At 38.9% G+C, this 20,739-nt stretch overlaps 1 protein-coding gene across 3 annotated transcripts in view; it reads left to right on the forward strand.

Annotated features, from left to right (window-relative positions):
- Window positions 1-20,739, forward strand: part of NECTIN3 (nectin cell adhesion molecule 3) — a 228,501-nt gene that overhangs the window by 135,377 nt on the left and 72,385 nt on the right. The window contains exon 6 of one of the 3 annotated variants that reach the window (XM_089659174.1): window positions 3,591-3,824. The exons of 1 other annotated variant lie outside the window; for it this stretch is intronic. In XM_089659174.1, coding sequence (XP_089515300.1) covers window positions 3,591-3,824 — 234 coding nt within the window. Of the gene's footprint in view, window positions 1-3,590; window positions 17,831-20,739 lie in introns of those variants that run through there. One more of the 3 variants, XM_089659175.1, reaches the window with a different exon arrangement.

Raw genomic sequence — 20,739 nt, forward strand, 5'->3', positions numbered from 1 at the left:
ATTGTAGTATGAGGTATATCCATACCATATAGTATTAGCATTTAGTTTGCAGAACATGTTGAACGTCCTTTGTTGCTGATGACTGCTAGCAGAGAAGGGGGGTGCTGTGTCCCTCCTATGACTTATTCAACTTTGTGTATAATTTGATATCCTGTTGTTCAGGTCTGTTGAAGAGTTTAGCCGGCCATACATGGAATAAAATTTGTCCAGTTCAGCAGGTAACTGACACATTTCGATCCATGTATGGGCAGACTGGTTGTACAGAAGTTGATCTACAGATCAACTTCTTTACAACCAACTTAGTGGGTTTTTCCTGATCGATCACTGCCACAGGCTATAGCTGGCAGCACTGATCAGTGTATTTTGATGGTGGGGAAGTGTGTGGATGAAGGAATCAAGTCAAATTGTTCTCTTGAAATATTTCATATTTAATTGACTAAAAGACAAATAAGTTCTGATAAAATTTTGTAATGTTAGGCATGTTCCACATCTACTGCACAATACCTGAAACACACCGAATGTGAAGATGTGAACAGAGCCTAAATCTGGCAACATTGTGGAATATCGTAGCTTAATGCAGGCCATAGACTGTTCGTTTATCGGCCGATTTTTCGTCCAAAAGAATAATCGGGCGATTTTCGCACTGTTAGTGGGGCAATGGCATTGGCTGATTTTCGCGGTTCCTCCTCATTTCATTTATCGGTCATGCTGGAAAATTTGTGAAAAACGGCCGATTTTCAAAATCATTGGTAGCAACATAGGTTTACAGAACGAACGATGTTTCGTTTTTCGGAAGAAAAATTGGCTGATAAACGAACCGTCTATGGCCTGCATTAAGTGCCAGTTCACAACCAATTCCTTTTTATTTTTCTGCGCCAAAAAATGCATGGATAGTAGGCTATATGGTTTCCAATAGCATAGTTCACACCACTGCAGTCTGTTCCAGTGCATTCTAGTGCCAGAAACAAATTAGAGCATGCTGCATTTTTTCTGCACTGAATTGTGCTAGAACTCTGTAAAACGCACCGGAATGTACACGTCCTTATTTAAAGTGAAGAAAAATAGGGGGGAAAAATTCACCCGATTCATCAAACATGCATGTAGAAACACATCCGGAACACATCCAGACTGAGTTTCTATGATATGAACCAGCCACTAAGCAGTAGTAATTCCCCATCATTCAAGCTTGTACAGCTGAATGAACACACGTGATTTACTATGTATTAGCATTTCGAAAGTACATACCAAAATCCCTTGTAATCCTTCTGTAGTATTGGACAGTAATATGAAAGAAAATGTATGCAAAACACTATCGCTCCCTTTACATTACTAATATTATTTAAAAACAATTGTTGCATTATTTGGTTAATCAGTGGCAGTTTGTTGTGTAAACAAGGCACATTGAAACAAGGCACATTAAAAACAATTGTTTTATATGTGCCCTTGCAGTGACTGGCATTGGTCAGATGCAGACAAACATAAATCTGTATTTGCAGTTTTTTGTGCACAAAGAGCCGGGGACTACTCTGAGTCCCAAACTATAGTTTCTTGGAAATTTTCTTTAAGATCTTGTGTTTGGGACACTTCCAAAAAGACAAGCACATGTTAATGTTTTTGTCCTTTTGTTCTAGCCAAATAATCCATTTATTTTCAAATAAAGTGGCTTTTTTAGCACACGTTATTTACACGTGAGGAAATGTTTGTCTGCTTTCATAGGAAATAAGGTTGTTGATAGTTGAATTTAATCCTTGTGGACAAAGACACCAGAGCATAGGTGAAATTGTAATGTCATGTAAATAATATGACAAAGTAGTTTTTGGTAGCCTTTGTTTAATGAAGTTAGAGGAAAGCTAAAGGCATCCTACTTTACGCAAGTGTCCTTAAAAATACAAAAAAAAAAAAAAAGATGCGGGCTACAAAATGAAGGTGCATATTCAAATCTATATTGTGGGTAATATTTTGCTTTCCCTTACAGTTTTTAATAAGCATCACATGCAAATTATCATAACCATATGTTCTCTGAAATTACATAGGCAGAGAATTGGATGGTAATTTTTAAACATTTACACAGCATGCCTCTGTTGCTTTTGCAACAAATTCAAAGTTCTGCTACTGACCTCGTACTATTCACAAAAGGTAACATAGGCCTGCTGGGTTCATTGTTAGTCTGTGCTAAGATGTGCCCTATCATTTTCTAGGCAGCTACACACCAATGGAAACATTTCAGATCAGTCTGATTTAGCATTAGATGCCTCAGCATGTTATAATTATTTCAGCTTTTCAAGCAGATCAAAAAATGTTGGCACTGATTGCTTTTCCTTAAGACTGAAAAAGTGAAAGACATTTGGTAGTGTAAATGAAAAAAACACACAAATGCATCTTTAAAATGAACTAGTACCTGCCTTCATTTTCAGTCTGCATACATAAGTTGTGGTGGCTTTTGATCAAGCTCAAATAAGTTAAACTATTTTTACAAACCTTATTTGCATGTAATATAGTGCACTTATTACTTGGCCCTGTGCTTACTGAAGGGTCTACACAAAATTTTGTGTGATCTTTAGCTCACCCCAAGCCGTAACCACTGTAGGTGTTATAAATGTCAATTTATTTAATACTATTTAGGTGAATCTATTGTCTAGAACAGGGGTCTCCAAACAAAGAGGCAGTTTACTGTCCTTCAGACTTTAGGGGGACCGGACTGTGACCAGTGGGGGAAGAATATGTTTTGGCATCAGTGGGTGTAAACAATGCCCCATCTTTGTTATTAAAGGGAGGAATAGTGCCCTAATGTTGGTATCAGTGGGGGGAATAGCGCCCTATCATTGGTGTCAGTGGGAGGAATAGCACCCCGTCATTGGTGTCAGTGGGAAGGAAAGCGCCCCATCATTGGTATCAGTGGGAGGAATAGTGCCCTATCATTGGTGTCAGTGGGAGGAATAGTGTCCCATCATTGGTGTTAGTGGGAGGAATAGTGTCCTATCATTGGTGTTAGTGGGAGGAATAGAGCCCTGTCATTGGTGTTAGTGGGAGGAATAGCACCCTATCGTTCTGACAGTGGGAGGAATAGTGCCCCATCATGTCTGTGGGAAGAGTAATGGCCCATGGTCTGTGTCAGTGGCAGAAATGATGCCACATTGTTGGTGTCAGTCGGGGGAATAGTGCCTTTTATTAGATGGAAGGATAATGATCTAAGGGCCCGATAAAGATAACCAAAGGGACCACTGGCCTAGAATTAAAAGCACTTCATTGTAACATTTGATTTTATTATAGTAGTCACACTATAATAAGAAAAGCTTTAAAAACTTGCCATTATCTGAAGGTTATATTTCTACAGCTTGGTGGTGCCCTGTACTTCTTCCTAAACATCAGTCTTACGTTTTTCTTAAATTAACTTTATAGCCTAAATAATGCATATAAGTTCTCTTGACTTTCCACTAGCATAGCCAAAATGTACTGTATATCTGTGCAAAAATGCATTTGTTGCAGCTTGGTTTTTGACACATCTTTGTGTTCATTGTCATTATCAACACTGTTGGCTAGTTATTATTAACATTATTTTCCCTTCTTTGTCTGTCTGCTTCTTACATTAGATCCTCCTGCTACTACTCCTCCTCCTACAAGTCCACAGACCCATTCATCTATTGACATTACAGGCTTAGCAACAACCTCCAGAAAGTTCCATGTTCCAGCTTCAACAATGGCGACCATGCAGGATGGAAACTTTGGCACCATTATTGGCAGCGTTGTAGGAGGTTGTCTATTCTTGATCCTTGTTATTGTGATATTTGGAGTTATCTATCATAGGAGGAAACAGACGTTCCGAGGTGATTATTTTACTAAGAGCTACATTCCTCCATCTGATATGCAGAAGGAGTCTCAGATTGATGTGCTCCAGCCTGAGGATCTTGACCCATTTCCTGACAACCTGAAAAAGGAGGTTGACATTAAAAGCAATGATCATATGTACAATGAGTATCTTCACGATGATGATAACTCTGACTGGAACCATATTGTTAGTTATAACAGATATCAAGAGCAATTTGACAGGCCAGTCAATAACTATAGTGACAAAAACATGCCTATAGTTTCAAGGTACAATCAGAACTTTGATAATGAAGATGACTTGGTCTCACATGTGGATGGTTCTGTTATATCCAGAAGGGAGTGGTACGTGTAGAGACTGCAGCAATTTGAACTGTGTATTCAGCTACATGATTGTCGAAGTAAAATTTCTGATCTTTTTTTCATAACCATTTACCATGTCTTGAAATGAATTTATACAATAAGGTTTCTCAAACCTCAACTCAACACGGAGTATGTAAATAAGATTTAGCTTGGAATATTTGATTTGTTAAAAGAACCGTTAACAAACTGCAATCTCCCTATCTATGAAGGATGTACATGATGGTCTGGCACTAGTTCAATAGATATATTATCACATGTGCTATAACAAACAGCAGATAACATTTCAGCTTTGACTAGTTTGAGAGCTAACGTTTCATTGGATGTCCAGAGTTACAGCACACTAGTTCCATTTGCACCATGTTATTCATAGGCCTTATAGCTCCTAAAATTACCTCAATGGTACAGCGAAATTCAATGTGTTAATTCTATAAATTAAACTCATTCATTAGATTTTCTGCTATAGCTTAGGAAATGTTAAAAAAAAATTGCTGCTATCAATTCAGTGTACAGTAAAGTGTGTTTTAGATGTGCACTTAAGGAAATGATCCCAAACATTTAAAATGCTTTATGTTCAAGGCCGCAGTTTATTTTTGTAACGTTTATAGCAGTTTTCTACTTTTTTTCTACAGCTCAGATAAAATGCTGTTGTATTCAGCATTTCAGAAAAAATATACATGTTTAATGCTGTATAATATGCCTATACCCACATTATGTCGATCAAAACTGTTATTTATTTTTTTTTCTGCATTTATTTCCGTTGACATTTTTTGATAAGGAGTTTTAAAAATATATTGTTTTTGGTTTGTATCTACAAAATACATTTGTTCTCATCACTAGAAATCTGTTGCTTTCAGGATATTTTAAGGCAAACTATTTTCCAGTGTTTTGCACTAGACCATCCTGTTCCATTTGCAGAGTGGTGATTGTTGGAAATGTTGATGTCCTACTGACAAGTTAAAGTGCACCTGTCATGTATGTTATAAGAGTCAGCAATTTATTGTAAGCTAAATCAACGTCTAGAGGAGTGTAGCTTCTCACTTCACTAGTCATAAGGGCCCAGTGAATGTTGCCTATGACTTATTGCTGTCATGATTTCCTAATGGATTGAAGCATTGTGCTTCTCATGGATATTGCTACATCTGCATCCCTCGAAATAGCTGCCTTTGTGGTGTTAGATGACGGGTGTTCTTTAAATGCTGCTGCTTTTTCTTAGTTATTCTGTACATATTTTCAAGGTAGTACTATGGTGTCAACACAACAATTGAACATTTTTTATTTAAACAGATCCTTAACAATTTAAAGGCCAACGTGCCTAAATGATAACACTAGGCAAGGAACGATGGTAACAAATTCGATTTCAGTCTAGTGTAATCAAGCAGATAGGTGGTTTGTAATTGGTCACCATGGGATGCTGCACTTTGCAAATTTTGTCTTAATAAATGCCTCTTGTAAAATAATCCATTTTTTTCTTTGTGACCATTTTTGAGGTACATACTGATGTGTTTTTCTTTTCTGTGCTAGCAAATTAAATGAAAGTTTGTTATGCTAAAAAGTACTTTCTTAATAGATGACACCATTGTAAAGTAGGGACCTCCTGGCTACTGTATATTTATCTCACATTACTTGTAATAACTCGGGCAATAGTCAGTGGTCTAAGATGCTCTAAAATCTGATTGTCTAATAAGACTTTTTAAATGAGTCAGGAAGATGTATTCTTTCTCACACAGCATCTAGATAATAATCAAATGCTTTTTTTAGAGGATCGGCTTTCCTGCATAATCAAACCTTTAAAAAAGTGTGTAAAATTAGGTAACCCATAACCAGTTAATAAGACTTTATTTTTGCAATTTCCTGTTGTCCTAAGTAGTTGCTATGGATTACTACACATTGTTAAAATAATAGTGCTCTTTTTCCATATTAAAAAAATCTTGACTATTCAGTTTAGTTATGGTATGAAAAATAGTATAGAATTCAGCATTTTGTAAAAGTACAAAAATAGTATCTTCCCACGTCAGGCAACACATTCCCACCCCACTGCAAGCAATACTTTGTACGTTCAAGATCAATAAGTACAGCATTTAAAAAGGCTTTTAAATGATGCCCCGGGGATGCTTCTCTTCATTAAAGCTCTAGTACTTTTGATTTATTTGCCTACGGTATCTGTACATATGTATCTGTACAAGTGTTATATCTGCAGCTTTAATATGGCGGGATTTTACTTAAAAAAAAAAAAAAAAAGTGGTTGCTCAGGATATCCTTACTGATTTTGTTTTCTTCATGGGCAGTGCACATAGGGAGTCTTCTGTGATCGTACTGGAAAAAAAAAAAAGACCACATATCTTGTGATTCCATTTTTCACTTGCACAAAAGCGACTTTTGTGTCATCTTATAGGGCTTCTTATCTCAAAACTGATTATTAAGATACACTACTTGCTGATATGTTATAAATCTTTATGTGGTAATCTAATCCACAGCCTTCTTCAGTTGTACTTTAGATATTGTCAAAAAATTGGCCCCCTATAAAGGATATGATAGCTACTAGACAATAAAAGGTGCTAGATACCCATAGCAAGCTACTTGCTATGGGGGCACTTGTGCGTGCTTGCTCCCAAGCCAGGTCTGTATGCCCATTGAGATATTGAGCTTGGATCATCCTGCCCCCTCTCTCTCCTCACTGGCTGTGATTTACAGCAGCAGGAGCCAACTGCTCCCTCTCTATGCGCTGAGGAGAGAGTGTCAAGAGAGCCTCTGTCTTTGAGCATGGTGGTGGATTGAGATGGAGCTCAGGTAAGTATTTAGGAGTGCTGGGGGAGGAGCTACATGCAGAAGGTTTTTTACCTTAATGCAAATAAAACATTAAAGTAAAAAACCTTTTGACTTTAAGACGGGCTTTCCTAAGCCCCCAAGCAACCCCGTGGAGTGGGGGTACCTTGGGGAGCAGGAGTTTGAACTGGCTTAGAAAACCATAGTGATTAGTAAAGACTTTTTAACGTAACCTGGCTGTTGGACTCACAAATGTCAATCCAGCCAGCCCATGCACGTTGAAAGACCTGATATATTTGCCTAGTCTGGCAACAAGTGGCCACATCAGGTAACTATTGGCTCTCATTTATGAGTGCCCTACGGCTGGTGTGTGAATTGGAGTGCCTGAGGGATGTAAGAAACTTGGGAAATTGGTTAGCTCAGCAGTATCAACCTAAAACCGGTAAACAGATGTTTGAGGCTGTTTGGCTCTTATGCTGGCAATACACTTGGCAACCTGGAGTTTTCAACCACAGCAGTCTTGCATCCCACAATTTCAAATAACCAAATTAATGTCAACTTTGGTTAAAAAAAAAAAAAGTATTTTGACTGACAGTTGTTTCAATTGATTTCTACATCAATTTTCCTTGATTGTTTAGTGGGACATAAATTAAAGTTACATTTTCTAACTGTACAAAGAAGTTACCTCCGATGATTTTTATTTGGTTTGCGTCATCGCTGCTGTGAAATGTAAAAATGTTGTTAACCTCTGGTTATAAGTGCAACAGAGCTCATTGGACAATGTCCAATTCTTCTATAACTTGTAAATAGCCACGATGACTACCCTGCTGTATCCATGACCCTGCTATATCACTGGCCTTGGGTGTTGTTCTGGAACAGTGCATCACAGACAAAAGAGCATTTTGTGAGTCTAAGTATCCTATAGGTATCCTATATTCAGAATAAATGCATCAAAATATTTTTTTAAAATTACTTATCCCACAATATTAAAATGGAACACAAATCATGGCAGCACACCTTCCTCTTCAGGAATAGTGTCTTTGATGTGAACACAAGTCACGAACAAGTGCAATGTTTCAGAACCATGAAGGGTTCCTTTATCAAGAGTGAGCAGATTATTTTACGTTGGTTACTAATTGAAGGCTAGGAGCACACCACTGCTCTTTATACTGTTAAGACCCTTGTCGAGATGTCTGTTAACTGTCAAAACTGAAGCTACCACCCAGTACTGGAGGCTGTTCGCGCCTGATTCTCAAAGATGGTACTAATTCCAGGGTGTAGAACACCTCTGCAAGATCATAAACAAATGAAGCAGGCAATTGTCAACCTCCAGTACTAGAGCCTGACAATGGTAAACAGATATTTTGACATGTTAGCCAAGTTGGGTCAAACTCTCCCCATTTAAGCAGCATCTGGATTTTTTTTTTTTTTGTGTTGGGTGAATATCTTTAGCCACCAAAAACCAATGGTGGTGTGTATGTAAGTAAAAGCAAAAACGCAAAAATAGTGAGACTGTTTAGAAATAGAGACTTTACACAGCACTACGAGGCAGCACACCCAGTCTGGAGACCAGTCTTTTGTTTTGTTCTGCCTCCAGCCTGTGGCCAGACCTTTTAAGCAGAAGCAGCAGAATGATGTGCTTATCTTTCTCATGCTGCTCATTCCTCCTGTTAGTTTGTTCCATTTTAGCAAAGAAGTACTGCAGCACATCTGTACAACCCTTCCCTCTCCTAGTCTGAGCTGTGCTGCAGAAGGATCTATAGGCTAGTACAAGGGCAAATTCAGTAATTCTTAAAATGATTTGAACACAAACCAGCATGTGGTGTTCTTGTATTTGCCGAAATTTTTTAATGCACCAAAAAGCAGAGGCATGATGTTTTACCCTGTAAACTACTAGTTGATTTGTTTAAATTGTGCATTGATTTGCTACATCTTAAGTTCCCCAGTTCTTAGTTAAACTGCAGCTGAGAATACGGCAGATGGGCAACAGTATTGTGATTCAATAAGCAAATTTGGTGATGCTATGTCATGCTTCAACTAATACATTCTATTACTAGGCAGTTATGTATGCAATATGATTTACAAATTTTGGCTTGCACGTGTGTACCGCATATTTTAACCACTTCTGTCCACCCCATAGCAGAAGTACTGCTACAGGGTGGTATGGGTGCGCAAAATCACATATATATACTTGATTTCCGAGTAGGGGGCGCACGTGCACCCTACCTGTGCCGCCATTTGCGGTCATGGCTGTCAATCAACGGGTCCCGACCGATGATTACTCGCCAGCACCCGGTGATTTCCAAGCATCTCCGAAGGTGGGGGGGGGGGGGGGGGGACTGTAAACAAAACCGTTCTCTCCCCTGTCAGCTCCTGCACACTGCTTTGCAGTGTGTGCTTACAGTGAAGCATACAGACACATTCCCCCTAGTAAAACAGCACCAAGTTAACCCTTTGATCACCCCACGTTAACCCCTTCCTGTCCAGTGCCATTAGTACAGTGTCAGTGCTTTTTTTTAGCACTGATCATTGTAATGATGTCACTGGGGATGTCGGTGACACCAAGTCAGTTTCCCCCAGTATCAGAATTCCCGCTGCAGTCCTGCTATAAGTCGCGTGTCGCCGCCATTACTAGTAAAAATAAAATAAAAAATCCCAGTATATATACCCCCCTTTGTAAACGCTATAACTTTTCACGTAAACCAATTAATTTACACGTATTAGGATTTTTTTTTTCAGCAGACATGTAGCAGAATGCATTTTGGCCTAAATTTATGACGAAATTTAGATTTTTAAACATTTTTGTACTAGACATGTTAAAAAGCAAAAAAGTCAAAAATATTGTTTTTTTTTCTCAAAATTGTCTTTTTTTTTTTTTTTTTTAATGGCGCAAAAAATTTAAACCACACAGGCGATCAAATACCACTGAAAGAAAGCTCTATTTGTGGGGAAAAAAAGGACATAAATTTAATTTGGGTGCTGGTTGCATGATTGTCCGTTTAAAGTAACGCAGCGCTGTAACGCAAAAAATGGCCTGTTTAGGAAGGGGGGTAAATCCTCTGGAGGGCAAGTGGTTAATCACTATTTTCCATGTGGCAAAGTTTGGATTCTAGTCTAACTGATTTGTTTGCAACACTAAACTAGTGTAAAGCTGAGCTACAGGCAGGTATAAAAACACATTAATACATCCTTAAATGTTTTTCTTTTAAATGCAAGTAGTATTAAATGGAAGAAGTACTTAAATATGTCTATTTATCAGCATCTTGCAATCCGCTGTACAGCAGCACTCAGACTGGGAAAGGGAGAAGCAGCAAACCGAGCTAATCAGTTGTGCTGCAATGCAAAGGACATGCTGATAAGAGGCAGAGTAGAGTTTATCAGGGTGCTGCTTTTTATTTCACTGTCCAGTCACAAGGTGGGAGGAAAGACAAGACCTGTTAGTATTGCTGAACTGCAAAAGAAAAAAATCAGGGTGGTGCTGTCTGGCAGAGCTGTGTATATCTTACTGGATGTACAGTAATACAAATCCTTTGGCAGGTAAACAGCTTGTATATGTATTTAATCTGTAAATGAAGCTGTTTTCCAAAAAGTTCAGCTTGTAGTTTTGTGGGGGGGGTTTTAACCCGGAAGAGACATTGTTACCTGCCCCACCCCCTTCCCTTGGCCCACTGATACCACCTTCTTTCGCAGCCAAGAGCACTATCGCATGGAAGGAGGTCGGATGCTCACCCATACCCGGATGTACTGGGTATTGTCACTGGCTGCAAATGAGGAAGAAGCTGGACGGGATTGCTGCCTAGGTGAGTATAAGAGGATCCTTGAAAGGCCTGGGGGCTCTTTGCAAAGACACTGTCATTTTGCCCTGAATAGGCAAGGTGATGGTGACTCTTTAAAGCTGCTAATGAGTTTTTTGTTTGTGGTTTCATAGAACATGCTGTGAATTTGCATTTACTTAGTTTTATCCGCTATTTGGCTTTTTTCTTTTTTTTATATATATATTTAAAGCAACATCATGGTACCAAACGTAGTAGTGATGCCAAAGTGTCCTTGTATGTTTCAAGAGAAAGCATGTATATTCTGTCTTTAGAACTTTGTTTTATATACATACCGTTATGAATGTGTAATCTGTTATTTTGTATTGCTTCATGTTAGAGATTTTATATGATCTAAAGTCAAAAATGTTAGGTCATATTGACCCCAAATTACTGTAGATTGCTTTGATGTAGTTCCAGAGAACATTGCATCAAAATGTATTATTTAAAAAAGAATCATCCCCTAAAAAGGAAGGTACTAATTAGAGTTTAAATACATATTAGAAATTAATTTCTAACAATGCCTGGTAATAGGCAAGGCTGACTCTGTAATATACTGCAGTCAAAAAGTGTACATCACCAATCCTAAAATATTAGACTATAAATAGGCATACAGTAGGTTGGAACAATTAATATGTGAATGGCTAACAAATAACTAACTGTAAATACTTTATTATGCTTGTATTATCAGATGTAATATGTGCCATGGCTACTCCAATTAGAGGGCCTTAATTATCCACCATTGTGTGACTTGCTGTAACCCTTTCACGGACTGCATACTATAACTTCATTTTTATGGCCTTCAATATTCGAGAACTGCAGTACGTTGCCCTGCTCGGCATAGCCCTAGAATAATTTGGAATTAAAAAATGTCTGGTACATAGCATGAAGTTTAGGGGTTCATGACTGAAACCCCTGTATCTCGCTTCCACAGATACTCTTAGAGCCTGTTGTTCACGTGGAACCTTAAAAATGTGCATTTATTATTTTTGTCCAAAAAGGTGAACTTATCCTTTATTTTTTTTTTGCAGGTAAACTAATGTATATTTATTATTTTTATCCAAAGGAGCCTGGAAAGCATTGCACCAGTGATCAGTAGATCGATGATGCCATGCAGGTCTCCTGCAGACCTGTCAGTATATCTGCTGTACGGGATGCACGGTCAAGCGGATATTCTGACAGGAAGCTTCAATGAACTACAATGGCGCTCCACAGCACTGTGGTAGTTAATTGAAAAGTACAAGCCCACAGCTGATATGGCTGCCGGGACTTGCAGTTCATTCATTCACAGAAGTCCGTGAATAAATGATGTGGCCATGTGGGTGGAGCCCCGCACAGCCACACTGTTTTCAAATCTGACAGTACAAGGAAACTTCTCCCCGTACTATCTGTCAGAGGGAGGGGGGGGGGGGTGGCAGCTGTGGCTATAGGAACATGTTACATGTTCCACCCTAAAAACAGGTGGAACATTTTAACGTGTTCCAAAGGTGAACTTATCCTTTAATTTTGCTACCTAAAAGGCACTGCAAAGCAAATTGACCATGTTTCTGTCTAGGTTCCTCCACCCCGTACTCGTGCCCGTGCCATACTCTACCCTCTCTCACAGCTAGAACTGAAATCAGTAGTGTTGGCGCCCTGAGGGAGAGGTGGCATCACTCACTCGGTCATCTGGCAGCCAATCGCTAGACCTAAGCATTATCATAGGGGAGGTTACATGCAATCCTATACTTGGAAGCACCAGGTAGTGTTGCTGGGTGAGATGGGTCAAGAAGACAGAGGAGCTCTGGTAAGGTGAGTAAAAGGTGTGGAGGGGGAATTCCGTGACAACTCAATGGGCAGCCAGATGTAAACGGACTCCACTGTTTACGTAAGGCTACCTCCGATCCGTCACTTTTTTAATTTTTTCCAGACCTGGATGGACTCACAAATCTATTTACATCCGCCTGTCGATAGGGCTGCATGAAGCTTCCGACCAGGTCCACCTAAAAAGCTCATGCAGACTGATGACATCACAGCCTAGACCAGTGTTTCTCAACCTTTTTTTCAGTCAAGGCACCCTTTAAACTTATGTACAATCTCAAGGCACCCTTTAACATTTGTACACTCTCAAGAGACCCCATTCTAAAATGTAAAAAATTATTCTAAAAGTTTTAACATAATGCAGCAACATCCACACATGTAGGACACTCAACATTAGAGGAGATTCATTCTTCCAAACAAATATTCCTTTGCAAACTGGTACTGATTTCCAGTGGTTTTCCCTTAGTTTCTCTCCCTCACTCAGCTAATGTGACCCCACTGCTGATAAAGAGGGGCAGGGTAGGGGCAAACAAGGATGCTGTGCAGGCGCCCGACGTCCTCCTTATCAACTAATGATGTCATTGGTTGTTAGATTGCCGGCAGCTGGCAGGTTGTGAAAGTGCGCAATTAAAACCTATGGCTTTGTGTAACTAAAAGGCAGGCTTGATCTACCTGCTGGCTTGTATACAATTTTTGGGCAGTATTCAAGCATATTGCCAAGGCACCCCTGAAAAAGTCTGAAGGCACCCCAGGGTGCCTGGGCACCCTGGCTGAGAAAGGCTGGCCTAGACAAGTGACTGGAGTTCGAGGACTGATTTGTAATGATATTGTGACCATGTAAGTAAGTTCCTCAGTCAGTCTTGATAAGTTACTGAAAGGCCCTCCTTTATGAAACCCCTATATTGAGTATTTTAGGGATGAGAAAGGTTCACTAGCTGCCTCCCTGTGCGTAAATTGCTAATATGTGGAGGTACATTCTAGCAAACATGATGAGACCATATAGTGTGTCTGTAAGAAGATTCTTTGTTTCAAATCTCAGTTGTAGTGCTGGCACTATTAAACATTTGAATATACCACTGTATATTTATTTATTGTTGCTGTGAGTTCAGAAAGTTTTGACTCTGGCATTTTTTTAAGCCAAACTACTGTTGATTCTAGGCCTAGAACAATACAAGGCCACGTGTGTATATATACTCGTACATTAGAGAATTCTTGTTTAGTTCTTTTGATATAAAAATTGTAAAGATTGTTATAGATGCTTTCAAGTTGATGTACTGAATTGTGTTTATAGCTGACCGTATACAGGAAGGGGAGTTGATTGTAAACTAGCACCCTATAGGTTTGGCACAGCAGAGGTTGCATCTCTGTAAAAGGCAGCTCTCTTCCTCTGTATGGCCAGTTTGTTAGTGAGAGAACTGTAATAAAAAATAACTATTGTTCAGATTTAACAGAACACTGTAAAAAAAAAAGAAACCAGAGTAAAATGTCTAGTACAATACTTTAAATAGCATGGTCCTGACATATGTATGTATTATGTTGCACTAAGTTGTAACATTTGATACTGCCTTGAGGCACACACTTTTTTCATATAAATTGCTGCTTACCCATTCAGTCTACACAGTGAGGTGTTAATAGTTTTTGTTTGCATCCCTGTCACCTGTATTAATAAAAGGGTCTCAAACAACAACAAAAAGAAAATGCAGTCTATGAGATTACAGCTATTTATACATTTAAATACATTTACCGTATTTTTCGCTCCATAAGATGCACTTTTCCCCCTCCCCCAAAAATGGGAGAAAATGTCTGTGCGTCATATGGAGCGGCCGGCCCAGTATTCCCCCCCACCGCCGCCACCGTGTTAGAATAATGGGCCGGCCGCTCGGCTCTTCTGTGCAGCAGAACCTGCTCCTCGGTCCTACCTGTTTTTCGGTCCAGCGGTGTCCTCATCACCGCTTGTTTCACCGACCGCCTTCTCTTCCCAGCATCTTCAGTGTAGGAACCTGGCTGTGAAGCGAAGCGCTGCGCTTTGTGAATGGCCCCGTAGTCTTCTGGGACCTGTCACATGTCCCAGAAGACTACAGGGAGGGAGGACAACTCTTGCTTCCAGTTGCCTTGGCGGAAGTTGGAGCGGGTACCTGTCAAATTCGGGTACTCGCTCCCCAAAGGTCTGCAGTCTCTGGTCATCCCCTGTACTATGTCCGCAGTCTCTGGTCATCCCCTGTACTATGTCCGCAGTCTCTGGTCATCCCCTGTACTATGTCCGCAGTCTCTGGTCATCCCCTGTACTGTGCCCGCAGTCTCTGGTCATCCCCTGTACTGTGCCCGCAGTCTCTGGTCATCCCCTGTACTATGTCCGCAGTCTCTGGTCATCCCCTGTACTATGCCCGCAGTCTCTGGTCATCCCCTGTACTGTGCCCGCAGTCTCTGGTCATCCCCTGTACTATGCCCGCAGTCTCTGGTCATCCCCTGTACTATGCCCGCAGTCTCTGGTCATCCCCTGTACTATGCCCGCAGTCTCTGGTCATCCCCTGTACTGTGCTCGCAGTCTCTGGTCATCCCCTGTACTGTGCCCGCAGTCTCTGGTCATTCCCTGTACTGTGCCCGCAGTCTCTGGTCATCCCCTGTACTGTGCCCGCAGTCTCTGGTCATCCCCTGTACTGTGCCCGCAGTCTCTGGTCATCCCCTGTACTGTGCCCGCAGTCTCTGGTCATCCCCTGTACTGTGCCCGCAGTCTCTGGTCATCCCCTGTACTGTGTCCGCAGTCTCTGGTCATCTCCTGCAGTGTGTCCGCAGTCTCTGGTCATCTCCTGTACTATGCCTGCAGTCCATTGGTTCAGAATATTTTTTTCCTAGTTTTCCTTTAAAAACTAGGTGTGTCTTATGGAGCGAAAAATACAGTACATATTTATATCCATGAAACCTCAAATGCTGCATTCACTCTGTCCTTTTATTTTCATATTAGAATATATTTGCTTTATTTTAAAATCATACTATATACCTGATACATACATGTTTTAACAGTTTGTATTTACTTTGGGTTTTGCATTCACTAAACACCACAATGATTACATCAGGAATAATAATTTTTGTGCTGTGCTGGCCTTTTCTAAATTATCTAGTAACATATACAGGTTATTACCCTGTAATATGACATCATATATCAAGATTGTAACGTTAAGGACAAATACGCAGCAAGGCCAGGAGTGTTTTAGTGGTTTCAATGTTTTGAAGCCAAAGCTTTTTTTTTTTTTCTACTGTTCTTTATTTTCTTGCTTTATTATTGCTTTATTCATGTCTACAACTGATAAGCCACAACTTGTTACACATATTCATTATTGATGTATATCAATACAGACAAATATGTGGCCTGTGTATTATAATACTTTAAATGCCTTCTTAAAATAATGGTGCTTGGTTCCCCAAAAATTGGTGCTGCCACAAAATAATGATTTCTTCTGCTGGCTTGTACTAAAATTTGGTCTATGACCTTTTTCCTTTCATGCGTTAATAGGTTGAAAAATGATATATGTCCAAGTTCAATCTAAAAACTGCTAATCTTGTGCCTCCTCGGCTGTATGGAAATCAAAGCTTTTGGTGGTCTTTTATAGAGACTCGCATTGTTCCATATAATAGTAAATGTCTGTGTATTAGCAGTATTATAATCATATCACGTTATTGAAAAAGAAAAGTTAAACGATATAAAGGACATGTCATCAGTGCTTACATTATCTAGAATCCCATCAATGTGGTAAATATACATGAAAAGATTTGATTGTTAATTATTCATACAAGAAGCACACATGTCCTACACCTAATGTAGAGGAAATAAACCAAATCATGGAACTATTTTGCTTATGTAAATAAAAACAGCTTTTATTTTTTAATAAAAGTGCTGCCTAACCTATATATTAGATTCCGCAGTAGTACAATTTATATATGAGCAAAATCCACTGCGAGCTCTGAAATTCAAATACTGCAATTCTAAAAAATAACTTATCACTTAGAATGGAAATTTTTGGTAATTTTTTCATATTTAGCGAGTCAATCACAGCATGTTTTTGATTGGTCTATTCCACTAAATTAATAGTTGGGGTGAACTTAGATAGACCGTGTCAACACATCCGTTTTATATAGTTCTGATTTTAATTTAAAATGCTAAGCAGACACACAGAAAACATATATTAAAAATACATGAATTCTTCGACTGGATTTGTCTATTAATAGATCAACTGAAATTTTAATGCCTGTGAGTCTCATTTGAGATTTTCTTTAAACACTGCTTTTTTAATTAGTAATGTTTTGTAGAAGGTCAACTACCCTGTAATACTTCACATTATCTTCATTGTTCTCACACCTACTAAATTATACCCTCTCCATCTATACAGCTTAAATTGATTCATTAACTTTTTTTTTTTTTTTTTTTTAATGAGAGTACAGTTATTTTCCTGTCTCTAGTCTTCCAGACTTTGTATTTTCCTTTACATAAGCATTATGAATTTGTAGTAGCGATTTAAAAGTTTTATAGCTAAATATTTTTGAAATTTGATACAAAATTCAAAATGTGTTTTATGCAAGTTCACCAATATTAATTTTAATGAATTGGATCAGCAGTTTATTGAAACCTCCAGTGTTTTAATTGGCATTCATCCATCTTTTGATATACTTAAACAAGTCCTGAGCTGGTACTATTGATTATTTAGCGTTTGCTTCACAGAATTTTGATATTTAAGTACTATTTTTGAAGCATTTTATTTTTATTGTAGAATACTGCTAAATATATTGTGTTTATAGTTTTGTAATAAGTGGCTTATTTTTTCTGTATTTTATACTTTGGATTATATGTATGAGCATAAATGTGTTAAATGCTGCCTGCTGCTTTCAGGGATGTGTAAAATTTTTAAATCAACCAAAAATGTAGTTGGAGAGACATTAGATTGTAAAATCAGATCAGAACAGTGCTCTTAATTTTATCTGCAATAAGATATTTGAAGATTAGAATAAAGAACAAAATAAAATGTGAACTTTTATACAAATATAAGAAATATTTTACTTGCGCTTCTGGTAAGTGTTAGGATGTAATTTTTTGATTCAGTTTTTTATGTACCTTCATTTCAGTTTACCATTTTTTTATGATTTGCTAAAGTGAACTATGTTTTTATGATAAATGATTTGTTATTCTTGCAAACTGTGGGTGGTTGCTGTGTTGACCTTTCTGCTGTTAAACAATGTTTATTACTATGAATTTGTGAAATAAATTTTTATTAAATGAATTACATTTTCTCTGTAAATTCATAAACCTGTACAATTTAAATGACTATCTGGATTGACTCAACTTTGAACAAAGGGAAATAAACCAGCTTTTTATGTGGGTTTTTATTTAAATGTTTTTACCTTGAAGCTGTATGGTGTCTAAACTGGAACCAAAACCTTTTTTTGTTTCTGTCCCTGAAGATTTTTCTTTTCATGTTTGGTACCGAAGACAGCACAGGTGATAGAAGTTTCCAGCAGACACACATCTGTGCACCTACTTTTTTTTTTTTTTTTTTTTTTTTTTTTTTATTGTAGTGAATAGTGGGATATGAGGCTCCCCTCAGGTCCTCTTTGGAAAGGACAGGACATTTCTTCAATGGCAGCACTAAAAGTTTGCCAGGTGCTCTAATCCGTTCCCAGGCTATCCAAATATCGAACACTGAATATATATTTTGACTGGTGTTCCAGTTTATAGCTGAATCATTGCCAACCTGTTTAGGTTTTTTATCTTTTATTTATACAATTAAAATGTTTCTTTATCGTACTTCATTGAGCCCAGAGCATCTTCATAGTCATTAAGACAGGATTATGCTGCCACCTTCATGTGATTGGACACTGGCAAAAAAAAAAGACAGGAAGCCACCTCCCAGGCATAACCCTTCCTGTTCGGCAAGGCTTCAATTTTTTTTGCTAGTTTCTTGCTGAATTCTCAGAAATACTGCCTTTACCTCAAGCCACACTAGAAAGGCAGCAGGAGCTAAGGGAGCTCAGCAAGTTTCTGAGGATCTGGTGCAGGAAGGAGGGGTCTGGATTCATGGGGAACTGGACTGACTTTTTGATTGGTTGCTAGCTCTATAGCAGGGAAGAATTGCACTTAAATGGGGAGAGTGCAGCTTTGTTGGGGGGGGGGGGGTGGCTAAAAATGTTTATTTTAAACTGGTGGTGGGGGAGAGGGAAGGATCAGAGGAAGCTATAGCTGACAGTGAGTGAAGGTCAGAGGGTACTACTAGGGGTGACATTGGTAGTGTAACTAGAGTACCTAAACCCAAGGAGTACAGGTTAGCAGAACCCAACTGCAGTCTTAGAACAGACAAGGAGAACATAACATGCACCCATGCAAGACTAAAAGGCGTGTACACAAATGCAGCTAACAAAATGGAAAATCTGGTGCTGCTGATACACAAGGAGGCTCCCGATTTTGTGAAAATATCATAAACCTGGTTTGACAGCTCACATGAGGGACAGGGAAGAAATAAGTGGGGGAGGGGTGTGCCAGTATGTCAAGAATGATTTGCTAGTTAAGGGATGCAACTGCTAATGGAGGAAGAGAAGAAGTGGAACCCTGTGACTGGAGAGGAAAAAAAAATACAAAATAGTGTGCGTATGCTACAGGCCCCCTAACCTAAAGGATGAGGAGGAGTCTAAGCTCCTGTCACAGGAATGGCAGCATGGCAACGTTATTATAATGTGGGGACTTCAATTATCCAGATATTGACTGAGCAGATTGAACTGCCCACTCATTTAGGGCTCCCCATTTTTATAAATGTCTTGAGCAACGTCATGTGTCAATTGGTGGATGCCCCAATTGTACAGCGCTGAGCAAACCCTTTGGCGCTATATAAACTCGATGTAATAATAATAATAATAATAATGCTCTGCTAGAGCTACTAATTACAAACAGCACAGATCTGATTGCAGATGCGGAAATAAGGGATAACTTGGGAAACCGCAATCACAGAGTAATTACAGTAAGCTGAAATCATAGGAAAAGGAGGCATGAGGGTAGTGCAACAACACCTAATTTCAGAAAAGCCATCTTTTTCCAAACTGAGATCCATACTAGAAAATATTGAATAGGATAAAATTCCAGAAACAGAACACTGAGGAAAAATGAGTGCCGCGGGCTTCCCTCCTGTGTGCATGTGCGGGAGTGACATCATCACAGTGACAGTAGGGCTTTCTTTTAAGGTAAGTCTTTCATAATGTGCTAGTATGCAACTGCTTCAACATAAATATATGACCAGAACCAGATGGATTACACCCAAGAGTCCTCAAAGAAATTTAATTTTTAAGGACAACTTTCTGACATCAATGGTAGCAGCTGATTGGCAGAATGCAAACATGGTTACTAATTGCATAAGATATAAACCTGGGTTCTACAGGCCAGTCAGTCTATCATCAGTATATAAATTATTGAAGTGGATGATAAGGGACTTTATCCAAGAATTTGCTCATGAAAACAGTACAGTATCTTTGGTAGTAATCAGCATGGATTTATGTACAATTGTTCTTGCAAGACCAATCTGTTTGCATTCTATGAGGAACTGAGCTGTCATCTAGATAGAGGAAGGCCTGTGGAAGTGGTGAATCTTGATTTTGCCAAATAATTCAATACAGCTTCCTATAAACACCTAATTTACAAACTGAGGTCTGTTGGCATGGACAATCAGGTCCATAAATATTGGGACATCGACACAATTTTAACATTTTTGGCTCTATACACCACCACAATGGATTTGAAATGAAATGAACAAGATGTGCTTTAACTGCAGACTGTCAGCTTTAATTTGAGGGTATTTACATCCAAATCAAGTGAACGGTGTAGGAATTACAACAGTTTGCATATGTGCCTCCCACTTGTTAAGGGACCAAAAGTAATGGGACAATTGGCTTCTCAGCTGTTCCATGGCCAGGTGTGTGTTATTCCCTCATTATCCCAATTACAATGAAATAAAAGGTCCAGAGTTCATTTCAAGTGTGCTATTTGCATTTGGAATCTGTTGCTGGCAACTCTCAAGATGAGATCCAAAGAGCTGTCACTATCAGTGAAGCAAGCCATCATTAGGTTGAAAAATCAAAACAAACCCATCAGAGAGATAGCAAAAACATTTAGGTGTGGCCAAAACAACTGTTTGGAACATTCTCAGAA

Source organism: Staurois parvus, unplaced genomic scaffold (genome assembly GCF_062004578.1).
Source record: "Staurois parvus isolate SC_StPar_1 unplaced genomic scaffold, SC_StPar_1.0 ptg001134l, whole genome shotgun sequence".
Lineage (NCBI taxonomy): Eukaryota > Metazoa > Chordata > Amphibia > Anura > Ranidae > Staurois > Staurois parvus.